Source organism: Aplidium turbinatum, chromosome 7 (genome assembly GCF_918807975.1).
Source record: "Aplidium turbinatum chromosome 7, kaAplTurb1.1, whole genome shotgun sequence".
NCBI lineage: Eukaryota > Metazoa > Chordata > Ascidiacea > Aplousobranchia > Polyclinidae > Aplidium > Aplidium turbinatum.
Window position 1 is genome coordinate 30,892,897 of NC_137478.1, and position 23,713 is coordinate 30,916,609.

The following is a 23,713-nucleotide window of genomic DNA, read 5'->3' on the forward strand; positions in this document are numbered from 1 at the left end:
ACGAATCACCTCTATCTATTCCAAGATGACTCCTATGATTGTCTACAATCAATAATCCAGGGTTTTGTGGAGAGATGTTCATATGTCCTATGAAGTGACGCAGGACTACAGGAAAAATATCGCCATTCATCCATCCTGAAGGATTGCTGAGACCAAGGCTACCATGATGTGCTCCCTTGGTCATGTGATTTTTGAAATGTACACGAGGGAAGATAAAGGCTGGTGGTAGTGTTTGACCAATCGCATTAACACATGCACACATTGTTATGTTGTCTCCACGTTCTGGTGATGTTATTCTTCCTACCTGCTTTAACCCAGTTTGGGCAAAAATTTGCGTGGTTTCTGTGCAGTTGATATGCCAGTTTCGTCCAGATTATATACGGTATGTTTTTAGGTGGAATTGTAACAGTAGAACTGGTGTTCAGCGCCGTTTCCAAATTTATAAAAAAAAGCTTCAACATTGTTTTTGTTGAATGCAGAAGCTCGAGCCAAGCTAGTTGCTTCAGGCTGACGAAGTGAAATGTTCTTATTCCTGTTTCTAAACCCTTTGAGCCAATCTTCACCAGCCATTTTATTCTTTGACCAGCCTGAAGGGATTCAAAAATTTTTCTCTACAGCAAATTCATATGCCAGCTGTTTAATTTCAACTTTGTTCAGGCCATGGAACATCTTCGATGCTTTTAGAATGTAGTCACATAAAGCATTCTCTTCATCATTGAAAAATATCTGAAATGCAAATACCACACACAAATAAATACGTAAAATACATGATGAGTTACAAATATAAAAAAGTCGGCGCTTGTTAACTTTTTAATTGCAGTAGCCCATATTGTTTTTGAACTTGGTTTTCGTAACGGTTGTTAACTAAATAACCGTAACTCTAAACTAAACCACGCACAAAAACCTGTGAGCATATACGGTGTTATAGTCACGTGACGTTAAGTGAGGTGACGTACGTTACGTGACGTAAGTGCTTTTACTCAGCGCTCTTCCTGACCGCCTATTTTTAACAAGTGTCAAAAAGTCTTTGGTAGGTATAGAAACATCTCATAGGCTACTTACTTGTCTTGCATTCATGCTAAGCTTTGCTAGCACTATTTGCTCAGTACGTTGTGGGAAAAATTGCTTTGCCCTCGTTATGTACCGTCTAAGTGTGGCGTGACTGAGGTTGTATCTTCTAGCAGCTTCTCGTAAACCAATTTTATGGTGAATAACTGCTGTTGCAGCTGAAGTGATGTCTTCACTAGTGAGGTTTCCCTTCAATCCCTTTTTTTCCTAAATGTAGGCATGTTACCCTGAAAAACACCAATAGGAATGTTAGGGGATCAATGATCCAGTGGATCATTCATCCCAACAGCACGTGGATCATAGATCCCACGAGCAGCCATTTTAGTCTGTGATGGAAGAAATCTAACATGCTTACCTTTTCAGTTTGGATTACTGGACACACAGCTAAACCACTAAATTGCCTATAACCTGAGACAAATAGATTATCGCATTACTTTCTAGGTTATGGATCTACACACTAACATTCAGGTGTTGAAATTTACTTTAACCAACCAAAAACACGAAACCTCCTGTAACTCATTTATCCTTTTGGCAATCAAAGTGAATCTACATGATTTCCAAGTTTGGACAAATCTTGACACAACAAGTGTAAAAGTTTTTCTATTTTTTTGTAGAGGACAATATACGACGGTGGATCATTGATCCTACTGGATCATTGATCCCACGTCTCCCCTACACGTTTGTGATATTTATTGAAAGGCTTAATTTAAACGAAAACTAAATACAAGCTATCCGTACTCGAAGCCTACTAGGCTACTTGTAGCCCGCTGGAAACAAAACCAAAAAGTAAACATATATATTCAATTGTGAAGAAAGGGGCGTTCTTCCCGGCTATCAGCACAAGGCTGAGCACTCACTAGTACAGCGAGCAGCTGCGATTCGCCAACCATAACGGTGTAGCTTCCACGCTAGCCATTCAGACCATCCAATCAACAATATGTTTCTCGGCAGCCGATTTGTAGCAAGAATTGACAGCGACAGACCCGTGTTTCGCCCATGAGGCTGGGCTCATCAGTATCGCACCGTATTCTGCCACAAATTTATTCGACCACCGCTTTACCAGTCAGTTTAACTCTTATCTTTGTGGAAACAAAGAAAGAGCCAACAAAACCAGCAGGCGCCAGGGCAGAGAACATTGTGAAGAATAATATTTTGGTCGAATAAATTTGTGGCAGAATACGGTGCGATACTGATGAGCCCAGCCTCATGGGCGAAACACGTGTCTGTCGCTGTCAATTCTTGCTACAAATCGGCTGCCGAGAAACATATATATTCAATGTTGGGTGCGACTGCTCTCTGCTACAAAGCAAGTCCAGCCGTCGCTCGATGTTTGTCAATGCTGGTTTCAAGGCGGTTTCAATATTACTTACGCTGGAACAGTATTTTATCAACGTTGAGAACACTGACACGCACATATACGTGGAGACAAACGGCAGGAGTGCGGTTACTGCTAAGTAATATAATGGTGAATATTCCGCTCTAACTTTAGGCTAAGCCAAAAAGTGTGAAACTTTTTTCCAGAAAATTCGAGCCACAACAGTCAAAAGATAGATCTGCAAATTTTTCCTCAGATTTGAAAGAGAGGTGCTCGGTACTTTGTTTTTGCATTGCAAATGGGTTTTGGATCTAATCTAATTTGTTATTGTCCAATTCTAGAAGAAAATACTTTTTAAATTCTTTCAACAGTCTTGACAAGTGTTGATAACCAAAGGCTTAATACCGTTTGATTCCACGCCATTGTTAGCCAAAAACTTTTCAGTAAATGAGAATATTTCAAAGAAATCATTTTCCATCTTTTGTTGCTAGATGTTTTGTTTTTTGATAAACGCTCCAACTTTAGATTTCAATGTAAAAACATAGATGTTTTCTCCTTGAAATTAAGTCCATCCGCTCAGTGGTTAGGCGCTCGGAGCCGCCTCAGGATCACGCAGCGCAAGTTCGACTCTCGAGGTGTGCGCTTGAGCAACGCATTTCAGGACTGCTCTCCATTCAGGGCACCTAGTGAATGGAATAATTCTGCGGCAACAACACTTCAACAATCGAAAAACTTCACTCTGCCAATCTCCGTAACCGGTCCTGTGTCAAGAGCCTATACAAGTATGCGAAATTACCAGGAATAACCAATCGAGGCTTTGTCAGTAGGCTACGAGGATAAAGATTCAAAACCAACCAACCAACAAATTAAATTCGTTCCCCCTTTTCAAGCAAACCTGACAAATAGCATAATTTGAAAAGCCTTTCCAAAAACGTCTTTAAAACATCGGCGGACAAAGTCTACACTTTTTTCCCTTGGAAAAGTCACGACTTAATTTTTTAACACTAATAACTTTTTAAAGCATTGGCTTCAGTATTGAAATCCACGTATACAATGCAGCAAAGAGGGTTTTAAACTTAACTCCTATTCCATATTTCAGTATATAATTTTCAAAATACGGGTAGCCTATTGAGTGCACGATTCTTAATAAAGTTAATAACTTTCACAGCATGTTGCAATATACCGTAAGTGTTAATATGCAGTGCTTCGTGTAAAATTTGTATACTTTTTGCGACCCCTGAAGATCGTTACGCGACCCACCAAGGGGTCGCGACCCCCACTTTGGGAAGCCCTGCAACACACCAATCCAAAATTGTTCAGAGTCTGAAGGCAATCAGGGGCGCCGGAACGATTTTTGACTGGGGGAGGAGCAGGATTATGAAAAAAGGGCACTTTTGTTGTTGAAAGGCTAATTTTTTTTTTAAATTTAAAGATAAGATACAGCGGTAATACTCATCTTTCAGCTCATTATCGAGTAATGATACAAGTGTCCGGTATACAAACAAGGGCATCATGCTATGTTATAGGCCTAATGATGTAACCTACTGTGTTGCAGAATTTTGTGCTGTGAATATTATTTTGTGGCAAAAATGAAAGATTATAATTGGGCTAAAAGCGAATAGCAAAAATTGTTATACTGTATTGCAAAATGTGCAGTAGCTTACATCGGTGGTTCTTAACCGCCGGTCCTCGGACCGGTGCCAATCCGTGTAATTTTTTTGCCGGTGTCATGAAACTAAAGATGACTTTATTGATAAAGTTTTAACCAACTTAAAATGCGGCCACCCCAACTTAAAACATACTAAAAATGAAGGCAGGTAGCTCACAACAACAAGCAACACAAAATAGAGAACAGCCAGAAGGACAAAACACGCCAACGAAGTAATCAGTAGAACAAGGACCAGTACAGAAACAAAGTACGTAGAAATAACGTAAAACAATATATTATAACATTTACCCACTCTAAAAGGTAATGGGATCCCCATATCTAACGGGAGGAACCCCTTTGGTGGACCTAGACGATCTTCTTGGATTTTCATTGGAAAGGCTTGATCGGGTTAGGTCACCAGTCGTTGTTGATTGCGGATTGATTGCTGGATCGCAGTCGATCGCTTGGTCGCGAACAACTTCTTCGACTTGATCGAAATTATTTCCCGGTGAAGCGCCACTGCAAGGCAGCCTATCACTCGGTGTGAATGACTTTTCCTCTGTGTCCGATGATTGAGGAGAATCCACAATATCCCCGTATGAGGTATTATTAGCAGGATGTGGGGCTAAGTCTCTTAGAGACACGTTAGACTCTCGGCCGTCGCTGTATTTGATCCGAGCGTATAATGGGTTGGCTTCGGTTAAGAACACTTTCGTGACTTGATCGTCGTGTTTGCTAGACCTGTTAAACTTTCTCAGTAAGATTGGGCCAGGAGTGCTTAACCAATCAGGAAGGGACTTCCCGTGTGACGACCGTCTAGAGAAGTTGAAGAATCGCTCATGCGGGGTAGAGTTTGTTGATGTACACAGTAGCGATCTCAATGCGTGTAAGGCGTTCGGAAGGACATTTTCCCATTTGCTTACAGGCAGGCCGAATGACTTGAGGTTACATTGTATCGCCTTCCATATTACTCCGTTATAACGTTCAACTTGCGAATTGCCTTGAGGGTGATAGGGTGTTGAGTGGCTCACAGCTACACCCCTTTCCAACAAGAATTGTTTAACATCCCTAGACATGAAACTTTGGGCTCGATCAGTATGAATAAAACTACAGGTACCGAACATTGCAAACAGTTGAGAAAGGCACTTGATTACTGTGCCAGACGACGTATCAACACAGGGAAAACAAAACGGAAATCGTGAATACTCATCAATGACACACAATATATATATATTACGAGAACATGATGGTAAGGGGCCCTTAAAATCTAAGTTTAGCCTCTCCATGGGCTGAGTCGCTTTGATTAAATTACTCTGGACGGGTTTAAAGAAACGTGGCTTAACTTCAGCGCATACATTGCATGATTCACATATTCTTTTAACATCAGTTGTCGAGTAAGGCAAATTTTTCGAACGCACATAATGCAACAAACGAGTTAAACCCGGGCAACACAATTCTTTATGAATATCCATCAAACTTTTAATGTTTCGAGCAGGTACCGTTGCGCAAAATGCTCTCGATAAAGCGTCGGGTGCTGTATTGTCTTTGCCGGGACGGTAACGAATAGTATAAGAAAAGGATGCCAGTTCGAGGCGCCAACATAGCACTTTATTGTTTTTGACTTTGGTCCGCTTCTTGCTGTCAAACATGAAAGCTACTGATTTTTGGTCTGTAATTAATGTAAAATGCCTTCGAATCAGAAAATGGGACCATTTTCTTACGGCTTCAATAATACTCGTAGCCTCCTTTTCCATGGCAGGGTAGTGTAGCTCGCTCCCTTGTAATGACCGAGACATAAATGTTACCGGTCGCCCACTTTGATTTAGAGTAGCCGATATTGCTACATCTGATGCGTCACATTCTACGGTAAACGGTGAGTTCTCATCAATTGCTTGAAGGGATGCATTAGCAATAGCTTCTTTGAGGAATTGAAAGTCGCTTATTTGTAACCTGCTTAAAGGAAAGGCATCAACTCCCTTTAGCCTTTGTATTTTGTCAGAGAAGCCCGGAACCCACTTAGCGTAATAGGCGAACAACCCAATTGTTCTCTGTAGCGATTTTTTAGAAGTGGGTGGTGGTAAATCCCAAAGAGCTTTTAAACGCTCAGGATCGGGCTTAATTTGTCTATTTCCTACGCAGTAACCCAGGATGTTAATGTTCTCCACACCATAGACGGTTTTGTTATTATTGAGCGTCATATTACGTCGTTTCATGGATTGTAGAAATTTTGCAGCGGTCTTCTCTAGTTCTTCAGAATTACGACCGCCAATGATGACGTTGTCAAAGTACACGTACGTGTTTTCAAGTTTGTCCGAAGCAACAACGTTGTCCATTATGCGTTGGAATACTGGGCCACCATTTTTAACACCAAATGGCATGCGATTAAATTCAAATAATCTTCCACCAGCTTGAAAGGCAGTATAAGGTTTATCTTGGTCAAGCAATGGAATCTGGTGGTAGGCTGATTTAAGATCATAAGTCGCAAAACTATTGTACTGTGCAAGACTGTTCACGATGTCCTCGATGCAGGGGATGGGGTAAGCATCGAGTTCAGTAAATAGATTAATTGTTTGCGAGTAATCGACGCAAAGTCTTTTACGTCCAGACTCAGGATTTGTTACTACGACTACTTGAGCACGCCATGGCGAATTACTCGGCTGAACGATTCCTTCAGCAAGCCAATTGTTAACTTCTGAATCGATAAATTTTAAGTCATTGTGACTGTACCTCCGAGATTTAGTCGCTACGGGTTTGCAATTATCTTTCACACTTGAAAATAATGATGGACACTCTACTTGGGCGGCGGCTACGGCACATGTCCCAGACATATTATGTGAAATGATGAGGTCATTTTCAGGACCAACCAATTCGAAAACTAAACGCTTATGCTTGCTTTGAAAATCTAAACCAAGAATTATATCAGAGCATAAGTTCTTTAGAATATAAAGTTCAACGTTGTTATACGTGCGATCAAGAATGTTTAGGTTTACTACACATTTACCGAGAACTCGACTTTTGGCTGACATTTGAGCCATCGTCACTTCGAGCCTTGCCGGAAAAACTTGGAGGTTTAAGTCTTTAACTGATCGTTCGTTGATAAAACTCTTAGAACTTCCGGTGTCAATTAGAGCGGACAGTTCATGACCAGCAATGTTTATAAAAATTGTTGACTGTTTCAAGTCATTGTTCACAGTTTTTGCTGAACAGACATTACCTTGAGAGGGCGTACCGGTACTGGTCGCTGGACATTGAATATCAATCGATGCTGCCGCCGTGTTATTTGCTTGATGGCCAGAGCTGTTCCCGTTCTTTCGACAGACTATTGCCCAATGTCCTTTCTTGTTGCACTTAAAACAAACTGATGAACGCGCTACACAGTTCTTGCGGTTATGAGAACGCTTACTCCCACAGAAGTAACATTGATGGTGAGTATAAGTGGCTGATAGATTGTCGGATTTTTCGTTGTTGTCACTAACGTTTATGTCACTCTTAGAGGCTGACGCTAACACGTCCTTTTCAGAAAAATCAGCTTTGTGGCTGTTGTAAACTTCAAAATCTTTGGCTTCTTTTTCTGCTTCAGTTAACGATAACGCTTGGTTGAAAGCCGACTCAAAATCCAAAGTTTTATTCTCCAAAAGACGCTGCCTGATATTCCGCGAAAATATTCCATTGATAAATGCGTCTCTTAGCATAATATTCTTATGTTCTGCTGCAGACACAGCTTTAAAATTGCAGTTCTTTGCTAAATTTTCTAAATGGTGCCGAAACTTATGTAAGGTTTGATCTGAGTGCTGCTTTGCAGATGCCAGCACATGTCGCGCATATATTTCGTTTGGTTTCTTGATATAAATTTGTTCCAAAAGCTGCATGGCTCCTTCATAAGTCTCGCACTCATCAATGTATTCAAAAACTTGGGGCGAAATCATGCTGATCAATGCTTTTAATTTAAGTCTTAAACGGTTGGCTTCGCCTGCTTCGTTTTCGGCAGGTCCCTGTTGTAAGTGCTCCTGAATATAGTTCTCAAAGACTTGTCGCCAGTGTCTAAATTCTCTGACCGCTTGTACATTGCCAGGCTCAATGTCTAATCGCTGAGGTTTTAACAACCTCTCCATCCTTTGCGATTTTTAGTTGAAAATTTTTAAGTTGGTTAAATTGTCATGAAACTAAAGATGGCTTTATTGATAAAGTTTTAACCAACTTAAAATGCGGCCACCCCAACTTAAAACATACTAAAAATGAAGGCAGGTAGCTCACAACAACAAGCAACACAAAATAGAGAACAGCCAGAAGGACAAAACACGCCAACGAAGTAATCAGTAGAACAAGGACCAGTACAGAAACAAAGTACGTAGAAATAACGTAAAACAATATATTATAACAGCCGGTCCGCAAAAGATCTTACTTTCTGCAAAGCTTATTTTAATGTGGAGTCATTAGCATATTGTAAAATTGTGATCGCACTGTGAAACATGCACAGCTGTAAAACTGACATATCTCCACGTAAAATTGTTTGATAATAAAAGTGAACTTTTTGATGACCTAATTCTGTGCCGTTGATAATGTTTTTGTGACAAATTGCATAATAGTTTTCAAAAAGTTTTGAAACACAGAAATACATAAACAAATGGGGAATTTTGTCCTTGATTTTGAAAAATTACAAAGTCGTTGGAGACGAAAATTTGGAATTAGATAAGTTTGAAGTTCTGGGATAAAGTCAGGCCTGCAATGGAAATTTGCCAGAACCGGAGTTTGAGAAAGCAAAGATCTTGTTTTTCAAAGAATGGAATGAAGACAAGCCGATTTGCTGTGGAAAATGCTGGTGAAATGGAGTGGTGAAAAAAGTAAAAAGAGGTGCTGAGCGTTGTGAGTTAACAATTGAAAGAGTTGGCTAACAATTTTAACGATTCATTTCGCGTAACATGAAGATCCTCGACATGGAAACTTTTGGATAAACAATCCATGCATCAATGATGTCAACACATGCGACCTTAATCTTCATGAAAAAGAAAGTCTGATTGAATTACAATATGTTATGCTTATACTTTGCAGTCCAGATTCGAAAAACATCATCGTCACACTTCTGGTTGTCTCTTGCAAACGAATTCGTGCCTAACTTTCAAAACAATCGATTTGATGGTAATTGTTTCAACCAGCTATTTAGAAAGGACAGTTCTTTTTCATGTCTGGCTTTTACAAAGCAATAAGAAATCGCCTGGATGCCGAAACAGAGCTACGTGTTTTAGAAACTTCTTTGATATCTCGTTTTCCTCACATAGGCTACTGGCAGCGTAACAGTAGCAAATTTCCCACTGACATTGATTTTGTATGGAAATGGATTGACATTTTTCTGTTTGAGTTGATTTGATTGCCGTTTTATTCTAATTTTCGTCCTGAATACAAATCATATGCTAAAATCTTGCATTATGGTGCGCATCGACAACTTTGGTTAACAAAACGTTACAAATATTCATTCTATTCACTACGATCTTTGGTTACCGGTCCGCGAACATTTTTTTAAAATTTTGCCGGTCCCCCACTGTTAAAAGATTAAGAACCACTGGGCCTTACATGACTTTAAAAGGGCATCATTGCCCCCCTGCCCCTCCATCTTCAAAATAATTGAGAGCAGGGGGCATCTGCCCCCCCTTCCGGCGCCCCTGAAGGCAACCAGTGGCGTAGCTGAAGGCAACCAGGGGGGCGGCACGTCTGGGGGTGGCACTTTCAGACTACGATTTTTGATTTTGATTATAATCTGATGAAAAAACGCATTTCATTTTCACATGTTTTCTCTTGAAGGGGCGGCAAAATCTAAATCCGCCCCGGGCGGCACATTCCCTAGCTACGCCACTGAAGGCAACCCAGTTTCCTTAAATGCATCTTCTTCCTTCCAGTTAATCATGCTTAGCTTTCTAGCCTATATACAGTAGTGCTCAAAAATAATGACTCAAAAGATTACCGGTAGCCTACTCGCTTTTGGTGCTATGGTTGTTTGGTTGATTTTGAATTTTTATTCTCGGACTGAGAAAGCCTTGATTGGTTATTCCTGGTAGTTTCGCATACTTGTAGGGGCTCTTGACGCAGGGCCGGTTACCGAGATTGGCAGAGTGAAGTTTTCCAATTGTTGAAGTGTTGTTGCCGGGGAATTATTCCATTTACTAGGTGCCGCTGAATGGAGAGCAGTCCTGAAATGCGTTGCTCAAGCGCACACCTAGACAGTAGCCTAGACCAGGGGTCACCAAACTTTTTTCTCTGAGGGCCAGATTGCTGTGAGATTAACAGCGGCGGGCCGGATGCAAATTGTAAAAAGATATACAACTAGTGTATTTAAAATCTCCATTGACTTGAATTGAGCACAATAAATAATAAAGTCAGCGGTGGAACAGCAAAGTTGTGATAAAAATCGAAAGGTTGCTGGAAAAGTTATTCCCTGCTGTGATACACTACAGCCTACAGGCAGGGCCGGATTAAGGGTACTGTAGGCCTAAAGCTGTTTACTAGAGAAGGGCCTAATTTTGAAAACCAAGCTACAAAAAGTAATAAAAATACACACATGAAAAATTGAAATATCTACTGCAAAATAACATAAAGATAAAAGAAAAATGGCTAATGATGGTGCATAATTGGTTTTGGAAACAAATACAATTTTCATTGTCAAATTTGACGCAGAAAGAAAAGATTTTGGAAAGAAAGAAATGGATAGTAGGTACCAGTAGCCTACCTATGGTAATACTTTACCTAATCACACTCTAAACCAAAGGTTTTCAACCTTTTTCCACCACGACCCCTCAGAGCAATCAATGTAGTCTCGTGCCCCTCCCCCATAAAAGTTTTCAACAAAAACATATTACTGCAAAATTTAATCAAATTTGATTCATGCCGACATCCAGTTATGTTTAGTTTTGCTGTTCCAACGCAAACTTCCCAAACAAAAAACGTTTTTTGTATCACGGCTTTTATTACATTTCCTCCGATTGTTATTTCCATTTTCTATCAAGCTTAGCTTGATAATAGGAGAAAAAAATAATGAAAATAACACTGGTCAACAAAAAATTTGTTGCATTTTAAAATTCACTTGGTCTTGGATAATTTTGGGGTGCTGAATCCGAATATGACGTTATTTTTGGTCTAGAAGCTCTAGATTTTTTGCAAATTTTAATTTTTTTCTTTTTTTGAGTAAAAACTGAATATTTTTCAAAAAAATTATATTTTGATGAAGGTAAAAAAAACATCTTTTACGACTGAAATAACTGCTTAACTGTTTTGTCTATAGCTTAGATCTATACTTACTGATAGAAATGCACAGAAATATTTGAAAAAACATTACAAAATCATTCGAAAAGTGTCGTAAACAAAATTTCAAAAACTATATAGGCCATAGGCCTATACATAACAAACGAATCATTTTCACAACTACAGTAATAACCATAGCACTGCATGCAGACCTATTGCAATTACAAGCATAAATAAGCTCCTTTAAAAGTTTGATTTTGTGAGAAAAGTTCACTGGCTGAAAATAGAAAGCGAAATCCACACTACATGCTGGGCAAAAATTGGCGTTTGAGGCTCTTGCGTTTGTAAGCTTTTTGGGGGCAGTCTCGTTTATGCTCCAGCAGTAACCTGCCACCATGTGTCGATTCCATCGGCCTTGGTAACGTTCTTTTACTTTCATAAGATCCTGGTGGAAGCGCTCTCCTTGTTCGTCACTGACAGCTCCAAGGTTTTCTGGAAATTTGTCCAGATGACTGAATAGTGAATAGAAAATGAACTTTAATGCTCATTCTGCATCCTAAGTCGCGGAAAGCAAAGAGCATTTTGCTCACAAGAACCTCATAATTGTGAGCCGTTTCGTTTTCAAGAAAGTTTTTAGTGACATCCACAAAGGACAACCATGCTGCTCTCTCTTTGGTTTTCATCTTATCGGTGAACTGTTGGTCTCGCACAAGGCTTCGAATTTGTGGTCCATTAAAGACACCAGCTTTAATCTTTTCGTATGAAATGGAGGGAAATGTGTGAACAATATATTGGAAGCAGTCGCTATCAGGGCTTAAAGCTTTCACAAACTGTTTCATCAACCTTAACTTGATGTGAAGAGGGAGGGGGGGGGGAATTTTGTCTCTACTTACAATCGGATCGTTTAACATGTTTGGCATGCCGGCTTCAAGTGTTTCACGTATGGGCCAATCCTTTTGAGTCCAATGTTTGTCATTAGCTCTGCTGTCCCACATGCAAAGATAACATGGAAACTTTATGTATCCTTTTTGCTAACCAAGTAAGAAACCAACCATTTTCAGGTCAACACATAATATCCAATTGTGCTGATGATATTTCAGCAAGTCAATGACTAGCTTATAATTATCACCATATGATTCTTTTAAGACAGTTGAATGACCAACTGGAACTCCTCCATATGCATAACCATTGTGCAAAAGAACACATTTCAGACTTCGCCTGGAACTGTCTATAAATAAGCGCCATTCACTTGAATCATATGAAGAAACTCCTAGTTGGACGAGAAGGCCTGGAATAACATTGCAGTAAATTAACTGCTTTTCTTCTGAAAAAAAGACATAAAATTTCATCTCGTTTCCTGAAAAACGAAACCTTTGTGGAACGGTCCAATAGCCTACGTGTTTTTCACTAAGCCTTGATGCTAAAAGCTCAGCAGCTTGCTTGGATAAGTCCAAATCTCGTACCAAGTCATTTAGTTCTGACTGGTTACATTTTTGAATGGTTTCAGAATTAGAGCCTTCTGAGTCTGCATCTGCTTCCTTAGTAGGCTATACTCGCATTCCATACTACCGTGGTAAATCTCAGAGTCTGTTTCTTCATCATCGGAGGATGCAAAACCATTAAATACTCGAGGTGGAAACGTTTCAGAGTGAAGGACAGGTCGAATAGCGGAAAGAATATTTGGATAAGAAATATTTTGTCTGTTTTTCCTGCCAATGCCCTTGGTGTTAATCAAACAAAAGTAACAATCAGTGCAGTGGTCCTTCGGTTCACGCCACACCATAGGGTCGCCAAAAGGAAGTCCGTTACGTTTTTTCTTTGTCTAGTCTCTAAGCATTTCTTGCTATGTCATCAAAGCTGTAAAACCAATAATCGTATCGCTGTAAATCGAGGTTAACTGCCGTGGTAACTAGAATTAAATAGTTGGAATTTTGTTTCAAATTTCAGACCAAATGCTGCAAGCCTGAAAATATCCACTGGTGTATTGCATAAAAACTAGAGCTTGCAGAAAAAATCTGATTGCAGATTTGAAATCAGTGGCTAAAACGCATTCAGAATCGATCAAAAAATCTCTTGCAACAAGAATTTTTTTTTTTTTTGTTGACCAGTGTAATCTACGGTTTCGCACTTTCACCGGTTAAATTTATTGCAATTTTTAATGGATTTATTTAAATCAATTTCAGTGAGATTGTTGGTGCTGCATATTTTTAACTATTAAGTTTGTCAATGCGTAGGCTACACCTGTTGCTGAAAGAACTTTCAAACAAAATAGCCGACACTAACTTTTTTCAATGCCATGGAAAACAATACTGAGAAATCTATATTTTGCATAGGATTCTACATAATTTTGCTTTTTTACCATAGCGTTGTTACTGGATAACTTTAGTCTGCATAAAACAACGTACGGTAGCCTACAAGAACTTGGTGAAAAATATCGAATGCTTTCCTATAGTTAAAGTCTTTGCAACGCCTGAAAGCTTAAACGATATAATAACCTTGGTTTGGTTTTGAATCTTTCTCCTCGTACTGACAAAGCCTTGATAGGTTATTCCTGATAGGCTGATAGTTTCGCATAGCCTACTCGTAAAGTAGAGGCTCTTAACGCAGATCCGGTTACCGAGATTGGTAGAATGAAGTTTTTCGATTGTTGAAGTATTGTTGCCTGGGAAATTATTCCATTCACTGGGTGCCGCTGAATGGAGAGCAGTCCTGAAAGTGCGTTGCTCAAGCGCACACCCTGAGAGTCGAATCAGCGCCGCTTGATCTTGAGCAGGGCGCGTAACCACTGAGCGAACGGGGCGGACAATTTCAAGTAGAGATATGAGCGATTGCGTAAAAACAAAGTTTTTGATCTTTTTTGGCAAAAAAGAATTGAAAGCAATACATTGGAATTTCAAGCGGCTCGCGAACCTCCGAAAAACGGCTCGTGACCCCCAGGTTGAAAAGCCCTGCTCTAAACTCAATTTCGGTAAAAGTGGCGCCAACGTGGTTTTGGAAATGAGTCAATACATAGGCTATGCAGAGCCCAACTCAGTCATTCGTTTTTAAGCAAAAACTGTACTGGTGCTGGATCTGTATCACTATCAGTTTTACAAAAATTGAGGGTCGATTTTTTCCAGGGCCTAAGGCTATAGCCTTATTAGCCTAATGGTTAATCCGGCCCTGACTACAGGGCATCGTGCTCTTGAAAAAACATTACATCTTTCCAAATTTGTCCTAGGCTGTCCCCATTTATGGTGGCCTAATGATAAAAACAGAACACCAACATGTAGGCTGCCTGGTGGAAAAATGTACAAATTCAGCATACAACAACGAACTATTAGAACGAACAATTTTAACATAGAAGTCTCTATTACACAAAAAGGCAAAGCCAAAGACAGTTGCTAATGCCAAGGGAAGCACATGTGCAGAATTGTAGTGCAGCTGTAATTTCCGCAGCACTTGGCGGGCCGGATGAAATCAGTTCGTGGGCCGGTTCTGGCCCGCGGGCCGTAGTTTGGTGACCCCTGGCCTAGGCAGTAATGCGACAAAGCTTGCAATAGAACGACGCCACGAAATTATGTCGTCATCGTCAAGCTTCAAAAATGCAAAAAAAAAGTTACAAGTAGCAGTAGAAATTTAGTTAGAGATGAAATTTATTGTTTGAATTTCTGAAGAAAAATTAATCTATTTGAGTTAGCCTACTTCTGGAGTTAAAAACAACTATTGTTGTTCTTACAAAACGAAACAAAATTGTGTTGCTTGATAGATGGGGTAATCAACTACTTTTCAAACGATAAGTAGCCTAAATCAAAAGGTTTAATACTTCCCTTGTTGAGGATATTGCAATTATGAAGATTGCTTCATGTTATATTAAAAAAAACTATTCATCATTTAAAAGTCTTATTTAGCTAGGTCAACGGCAATAGAAAAAGTAGACAACTTTTTCAAAATGTAGGTTTTTGAATGAAATTACATCCGCAATGGTACCGGTAGTATAGGATTTTGCCATGTTATCCGTAGCCTGCATTTATTAACAAAGTAAAGGAGAAATGCATGAAAAGGAAATAAAAACTATAACCTGCTGGTTGTGTATAGAGTGTGTATATCCCTGAGTGTGTAGTGTAGGGCAGGCTATATAGGCCTATAATGTGTAGCCTACTATGTAATCATCCACGAAGTCATATAGACTATTAGCGTATTGCACTGTGTAGAGATGAGTCCAACCAGCCGGTCCAACCAGCCGGGCAGTAGGCTACAACAGCCGGGCAGACGGAGCCCGTCAGCCTTGGACAGCAGTTCGTCTAGGGCAGTTTTTCCCAAACTTCTTTTTAATAGCGCCCCCCTGGACAACGAACAGAGTATCAAACGCCCCCTTCGACAAAAAAAGTAAAATCAAAGTTATTTTCCATTCATCACAACTTAAAGTCCAACTTTAATGAGACGGATGAGGTTGGTGCAATGTCATCAGTCATCGGGTTTCAGTTTGGATAGGAACAATCTTAAGTCTCCCAGTCTAACTATGTCAAGACGGTTTCTTTTGTTATCTAGCAGCGTTTTCACAGCACTGAAAACTCCACCAAGCATGAGCTGGGAAAGGCAATGATAAAAGCACGTGAGGGTATTTCTCTTTGATTTGGTTCTGTAGCCAGAACGATTGATACGAGATATTGAACTTCGGTTTGAGTGCAAAATCGCCTTGCAATGTTATCAGTTCCTCCTCAAGAATTCCATGTTCGGAAATATCACAGAATGGGTCGATTATCCAGTCATGGACTTCTAACTGGAATACATTCTGGAATCGAACTCCCATGCCTTTGTGTACTTCTTCGAGATGATTGCTGCACGTCTCTACATCAACATCAGATATGCCTTTGTCACTGGTATCAAGTTGATGCAAACTGGATAATTAGAAAAATTCTCGTCTAGCTAAATTTCGCTGATACAACACGAGCGTATTTCGTTACCCTGAAGGGATAATTTTAATTCATTAAATTTGGAAAATATGTCTGACAATTTTCATTTCTCACAACCAGGACGTCATTCGCAAGGCCAGGGTCACAACTATTTAGAAATTCTACGATTGTTTCAAACAGCGAATAAAATCGTGCAAGGCAATTTCTCTTGGAAAGCCATCGTACTTCGATGTGGAGTAGTAAGCGCTCAAAAGCTTCACCATTCTCATTGCACAATCGTTTGAATAAGCGTGTATTCAGAGCGTGCGCTTTAATTTTATTCACTGCTTTGATGACAGTCTTCAAAGATAAATTAAGACGAACGCTAGATCAAAATACTCTCGGACTGTAAGATCGGATTTGCGTAATCGCAGTGTTTCAAATTGTCATGCATTACGTTATGACCTCAACTAACTTGTAAGGCAATGCGAAGCGACATTGCCAACCTAATTGCCACAATATCTGCCACAGAGCTCTTATAGTCACCGTCTTCTTTTGTATTTCTTTGAAGCAAAACATAACAAAAAATGCTTTGCAATCCTCTTCTTGTAACTGCCCCGATTTACTCTCAGCGCCCCCCAATCGCCCACTTTATAGCCAGCGCCCCCTTCATGGTTGCAAACGCCCCCAGGGGGGCGCTGGCGCCCACTTTGGGAACCACTGGTCTAGGGGAAGGCAAACCCTGATTCAAAAACCTCCGCTGTCTTGCGGCTACATCCAGTCCTGGAAAAGGCTACGGGAATCAACCCAGACAGAAAATCCGGAGTGGAGTACGTGAGGCGGTCGACTGTCAAACTCTGACATCCTTCCGGCAAACTCCTGCAGCCAAACCGTCGCCGAGTGTCACGCTTTGCGTTCCCTAGGACCACGCCGGAGAGGCAGAGCGGGGGGTCCTGTTGTGTTTTTGGACAACGCAAGACCTCCATACAGACGCCTAGGCCAGCACTCTGGAGAGGCCACTCCAGTCGCCCTCCCTGTCCCTGGGTGCGTAAAACAAACCGGAGGACAGCAGTCTACGGGTTATAAGTCTTTGCTAAACTGACGTAAAAGCTAGACGCCACGGGTTGTCTTCAACAGTGGGAAGGATCCTCGAAATCCTACTGGTTCAGCTACCCCCGCTTTAAGCCGGGCAGCCCCCGGCCAGTTAGGTGCTGACCCGTCACGACTTACCTGCTTCATTGCGTGTGTGGAGCTTAGAGTCTTACTCGATAGGTGGGTTGTATGCCATACACCAAACAACAAAGTAAGAAATGACAGAAGTAAACAGAAAACTCCAGCCATTCGTATTGCAAGCTGGAATGTACGAACTATGCGTACTGGTCTATCCGACGACTTAAGAGATATACAGGACTTTCGTAAGACTGCAGTGATCGATCGCGAACTCTACAGATTGAACATTGATATAGCTGCTTTGCAAGAAACAAGACTTCCTGACAGTGGGTCCCTAAAGGAGGACTCCTATACCTTCTTCTGGAAAGGAAAAGCAAGAGATGAAACCAGAGAACATAGGCTTTGCCGTTAGAAATACCATGCTGCACATGATAGAACCCCCTACGGGAGGCACAGAAAGAATCCTTACACTGCGCCTTTCCACGCATGAAGGTCCTGCAAACCTCGTGCGTGTGTATGCGCCAACACTGCAGGCCACACCTGAAGCCAAGGATCAGTTCTATGAGCAATTAGACAAGGCTGTTCAGGAAATCCCAGCATCAGAGCACATCTTCGTCTTGGGGGACTTCAACGCCAGGGTGGGCGCAGACAATGAGTCTTGGTAAACTGTGCTGGGTCACCATAGGATTGGAAAAATGAACGACAACGGGCAAAGGCTCCTCGAGCTTTGCTGCTACCACAACCTTTGTGTAACAAACACTTTCTTCCAAAACAAAGCTATCTATAAAGCATCCTGGCGACACTCCAGATCGCAACGATGGCACCAGTTGGATCTAGTCATCACACGACGTACCCCATACCACAGTGCAGACTGCGACACTGACCACTCTCTTGTTGCCTCAAAGATATCAATAAGGCCCAAGAGGCTGCATCACATCAAAAAGAAAGGCCAGCCAAAAATCGATGTCAGCAAAACCTCCCTTCCAAACAAAAACCAGAAGTTCTTTGAACGTCTTGAAGAAAGTCTGAACATTGTCCAGACTCAGGACGCAGAACACATGTGGGAGTCACTGAGTAAGACCATCCACCGTGCAGCCGTCCAGACCTATGGAGAGAAGGAGCGAAAGAACACAGACTGGTTTAAAGCACACGTCTCTATGTTGGAACCTATTATCGACCTGAAACGTAAAGCACTGCTCAGCTACAAACAAAACCCGAGCAGTCAGAACCTACAAGCCCTAAAAGCCGCCCGACACAAAGCTCAGCAAACCTCACGCCGCTGTGCTAACAACCACTGGCTTCTGCTGTCAGAACGTATCCAATTTGCATCAGACAGTGGCAACATAAGAAAAATGTATGAGGGCATCAAACAAGCAACAGGAAAACCAATCAAAAAGTGTGCCCCCCTTAAAGCATCGACTGGCGAGATCCTTGCAGACAAGGACAAGCAGATGGCACGCTGGGTGGAACATTACCTGGGACCAGAGATGGGCAAGATCACCAGTATGGTGATCTTGAAGATGAAGACCAAGATCACCAAGAATAGGTGATCTTGAAGATCAAAATCAAGATCACCATACTATGTGATCTTGAAGATCAAAATCAAGATCACCATACTATGTGATCTTGAAGATCAAGATCAAGATCGTGATCTTGAAGATCAAGATCACTTTCAAGATCACTTTTTGTGTACTTGAAAAAATGAAGTTTTTGATCAATGATGTTGCAAAAAATAATTAGCCTACTATAAGCAACCTGGGTGAAGGTATATAGTTGGTATTGCTAACTTTTACTTTTAACTACTCGATCGCTGGCCTTAGAATTGTAATAAGTTTGTGACTGTTGCTATTAGGCCTATCAATTGTTGACGTAGTTTGCGTAGAATCGCAACGTCACACCCAAGGCCGAGGTTACTTACAGCAGTATTGAAAAAGTCGCAAAATTTGCAATTAGTTTTATACTTTTTATTTATAATAAATACATAAAAATAAACTTTGAACTGCATCATTTTTTACCAAATTTTTGTCTGATTCATGTAGGAGTTTTTATACGTGTTACTAAGTAGTTTTAACTTTCACTGTATTATGTTAAAGTTTATTGCACCATTTATCCATCTGGCAACGTTGATACTGTTGTCTGCTATCAAAAAAGTTCAGAGGTTTGCGTTCAGACAAACCGGTCCATACTCAGACCCCAAACAAGTCTTGGTCTGGTTGATTTGCTGCAATAAACCACTTTACATAACTAAAATCGGCTAGACTCCAAATTTTTTAACATCTCCATTCTAGACTTTTGAAACATCTAAAACTGGGTCAAAGAAAGCAAACATTTCTTTAAAATTCACACATGGAAATTGTAAACACAGTTAAATCATATTTATTATACGTCAACATAAAGTAGTACACGGAAGTTGACTTCTTTATTATAACCAACACAGAAAACTTATGGCAACACTGACCAGATTAGATGGAGACTTTAAATCGTCTTTTGTTGGACACATATCACATCAACAGTGGCTTAATGTTAATAGTTGCCAACAACTACTTTGTACAATACGAGTTCTAAAAAAATGCCTCTATCTAGTAAGTAAACTTCAATTTTAAAGTGATCTTGATCTTATTGTTCTTCAAGATCAAGACCACACAAAAAAAAAGTGATCTTAGATCAAGATCAAGATCACACCCATCTCTGCCTGGGACTATATTCAACAGAAAACTCAGTCTCTCAAGAAGTGCTAGACAACATTGAAGATTTACCTGTTATAGCAGAGCTTGATGCAGAACTAACTTTAGAAGAACTGAGTAAAGCCATTGACTCTATGCAAAGTGGGAAAGCACCGGGAGATGATAACATTCCAGCCGAAGTCATAAAGTGTGGGAAACCTGTCCTGCTAAAACCACTGCACGAGCTACTGCGTCTTTGTTGGAAAGAGGGCCAAGTACCGCAGTCCATGCGCAACTCCAAGATCATTACTCTGTACAAGAACAAGGGGGATCGCACTGATTGTAACAGCTACATGGGCATCTCTCTGCTTAGCATCGTGGGAAAAGTCTTTGCCAAGGTGGTCCTTAGGCGCTTTCAGGTATTGGCCGACAGGGTCTACCCTGAATCTCAGTGCGGGTTCCGCGCACAGAGGTCCACAACATACATGATTTTCTCCGTACGACAGCTTCAAGAGAAGTGCCGTGAGCAACAGAGGCCGTTATACATCGCCTTTATTGACCTGACGAAGGCTTTTCACCTTGTCAGCAGGAGAGGCCTGTTTCAGCTACTGCAGAAGATTGACTGTCCCCCACATCTGCTTAGCATTATTATCTCCTTCCACAAGGACATGCAGGGTGTGGTTAGCTACGACGGGGAAACCCCTGAACCCTTCGCAATTCGGTCTGGTGTGAAACAAGGATATATCCTTGCGCCGACTTTGTTTGGGATTTTTTTCTCTCTGTTACTGAAGTTTGCATTCGGTCACTCCACACAAGGAGTCCACCTACACACACGCAGTGATGGGAAACTGTTCAACCTGGCCCGACTGAGAGCCAAGACAAAGGTTCGCACAGTGCTGATCAGAGAACTGTTGTTTGCCGACGGCGCAGCACTGTCAGCACACGCCAAGCACGAGCTGCAGCAGTTGCTCAACCAGTTTGCACACGCCTATAGGGAATTCGCACTGACCATCAGCATCAAGAAAACAGTAGTCATGGGCCAAGATGTCCCCAAGCCACCTGTCATCACCATAGGACCAGAAGTGCTCGAAGTGACAGACCACTTCACCTACCTTGGTTCAACGGTCACCAGCAACCTGTCTTTAGATAAGGAAATCGACAGACAGATAGTTAGGGCTGCAGGAGTGATGACTCAACTCGGAGCGAGAGTGTGGGACAATAATCTTTTGACACTTAACACAAAACTCAAAGTGTACTGTGCGTGTGTTCTTAGTACTCTGCTGTACGGTAGTGAGTCCTGGACCACTTATGCCAGACAAGAAAACCGCCTTGAAAGCTGTCACCTTCGTTGCTTGAGGCGCATTCTTGGTATTTCCTAGAAGGACAGAATACCCAACACCACTGTTCTGGAACGTTCTTGCTCTCTAAGCATACACCTTCTCCTCTGCCAGCGACGTCTACGCTGGTTGGGGCATGTATCCAGAATGAAGGATGGGCGCATTCCAAAGGACATTCTGTACAGTGAACTTGCCACAGGGAAACGCCCAGTAGGACGACCTGCACTGCGTTACAGAGACGTTTGCAAACGAGACCTGAAGCTAACTGACATAGACCCTGCCAGCTGGGAACTGATCGCAGCAAATCGCAACAGATGGCGCTACGAAGTCAGTGCGGGTCTAGCAAAGGGTCAGTCGAGGCGGAGGAAGCAACTAGAGCAAAGAAGAAAAGAGAGACAGCAGCCTCAGAACTCCTCTGATTTCATATGTCCAAACTGTGAACGAGACTGCCACGCCAGGATTGGACTTCAGAGCCACATGAGAAGCTGCCGTACCCAGAGTACTACCATCATCTGAAAAGATGGAAAGATGTCTACTACTAGAGATGAGTCCAACCAATAATGAAGAATTCAGAAATTTCCCCAGAACTTATGGAATTTGTTTTAGGTTTGTGCTCAATGTCCCTAGGTAGAGTCCCATAGGTTATGGTTGGCAGATTATGATACAAACAGGCTACATTGCAAGCATAGTCTATTAACTATTCCGGAGGATGTGAAAGAGTTCATCCTTTGTTAAAAATGATAACCTGAAATTTTATTGCCTCCACATTGAAAGAGTTCATGGCCCAGGTTTGAGAAACACCCTCACGAACAAATTTAGACGTTCTCAGGAAAAACACAGGGTGGGTTTCTGGATTTCAGGCCGGGATGGGGCTCACACCTATTTTGCGTAACACAAAACGTCATAGGCTGCCACAAAAGTATCGGCAGTCAAAAGCGATGTTGTAGCCTACCATTAGCCAGCCGAAAAAATACAAGGGATGTCTCATTGTTCAGTTGTTTGCAACGGTGATTCAATTAGCAAAACATTCGATCCGCAAGGCACTACACGAAACCAACCGCATTTCTCAAAATCGTATTGTTTTCTTTGTCGTGTGAGCCTCTGAGGCCGAAGGTTTGTCCTTTTAGCGCTCCAGATTCACGATGTTGCCGGACTACACTGGAAGGTTACTAGAGGTCGAGCAGCTACTTTTTGGTTTCATCAAACAAGACCCGTAGATCTTCCACTCCGTTAGGTGGCTTGAAGATCGGAAGGTGATCTGCTGTACCCTCAAACATATTGACAATTGGAGTCAAAGTAATGTATTGGTAAAGGCGAAACATATCATCGAAATTAAAAAATTCAGATAGCTTATCAAAGTATGCACAAATTAAGTGAATTAATTTAAGTGCGGTATTCATCATTGCACATAACTATAGGAACTATGTTCCGAAAGCTAGTGTAAACCGCTATTAAGTTACAACAGCGAACTCGCAGGCTAAAACAGTTCGTTTGGACCAACATTTATGAATTAACGTGCGTGGTGCTAAAAGCGAAACTCAATCCACAGCATTGCATTGTTAGAGAAGAAAATTAATCAGCTTGAGAAGGTCTTTATTTTTCTGGTCCATCTAGGCCGCCTTGTCGTATATTTTGTTTAGATACCGGTGTATCGCTTGTTGTGCCTTGGTCTTCTTCGAAGTACAGCTAGGAGCCATTTGTAGAGACTAGGTACTTCTTTAAAATATTAATATTATTTATAAGCAACAAATATGCAAAAATGGCGCATTGCATCTAACCCTCAATACGAGAAGAGAACATTATAAGGACGACGATTGGTCAAGTGGAATCTCTCTGAGGAGACCGGATGACTGCGAATCATCATATGCAGAGGAACCGGAGATGACATAGTTTGCCAAAGAATAAATACCAAACCACACACAATTGCCCTTCATAAATATGACGAAAACAAATCACAATAAACAATTCATGGAAACAAGAAAATGTTGAACAAATCTTACCTGTTTTTATAACAACAGCGTTACATTTTTCACTTCCTCTCTTATTAGTAGCCGAGCAATAATAAGTGCCGGCGTCGCCTTTTACAACTTTCTGCAATCACAAAATCTTTGTTTTTACTTCAATGTAGCACAAACGGACGAAATAGAAGGTTAGACCTACGTGGGTGGGATGCCATTGCTGTGAATAAGATTGATAATTGAAAGATTCCTTGTGTTCTGAAAGTTCCTTATAAGTAGCCTATCGGTAGCCTACTGTACAATAATGATAGTTTTTCGAACTAAAAATAACTTTTGAGCTCAGAAAACTTTTTTAATTTTATGGTAACACGCATTCCAATTTTTTGCAAATAATATCCAACTACAACCAAAGTGTTTTGATGTGGGAAATGTGATGGAAAAATAGATTTA

General features: G+C 41.1%; 1 protein-coding gene across 3 annotated transcripts in view; it reads right to left on the reverse strand.

The window, feature by feature from the left end:
- LOC145774132 (junctional adhesion molecule C-like) overlaps window positions 1-23,713 on the reverse strand; it is a 95,604-nt gene that overhangs the window by 52,188 nt on the left and 19,703 nt on the right. Inside the window, exons 7-8 of one of the 3 annotated variants that reach the window (XM_082585293.1) lie at window positions 23,306-23,396; window positions 22,591-23,021 (exon numbers count right to left, since the gene is read on the reverse strand). The exons of the other annotated variants lie outside the window; for them this stretch is intronic. Coding sequence (XP_082441419.1) covers window positions 22,942-23,021; window positions 23,306-23,396 — 171 coding nt within the window. The 3' untranslated portion in view covers window positions 22,591-22,941. Of the gene's footprint in view, window positions 1-22,590; window positions 23,022-23,305; window positions 23,397-23,713 lie in introns of those variants that run through there. 3 annotated transcript variants of the gene reach the window in all.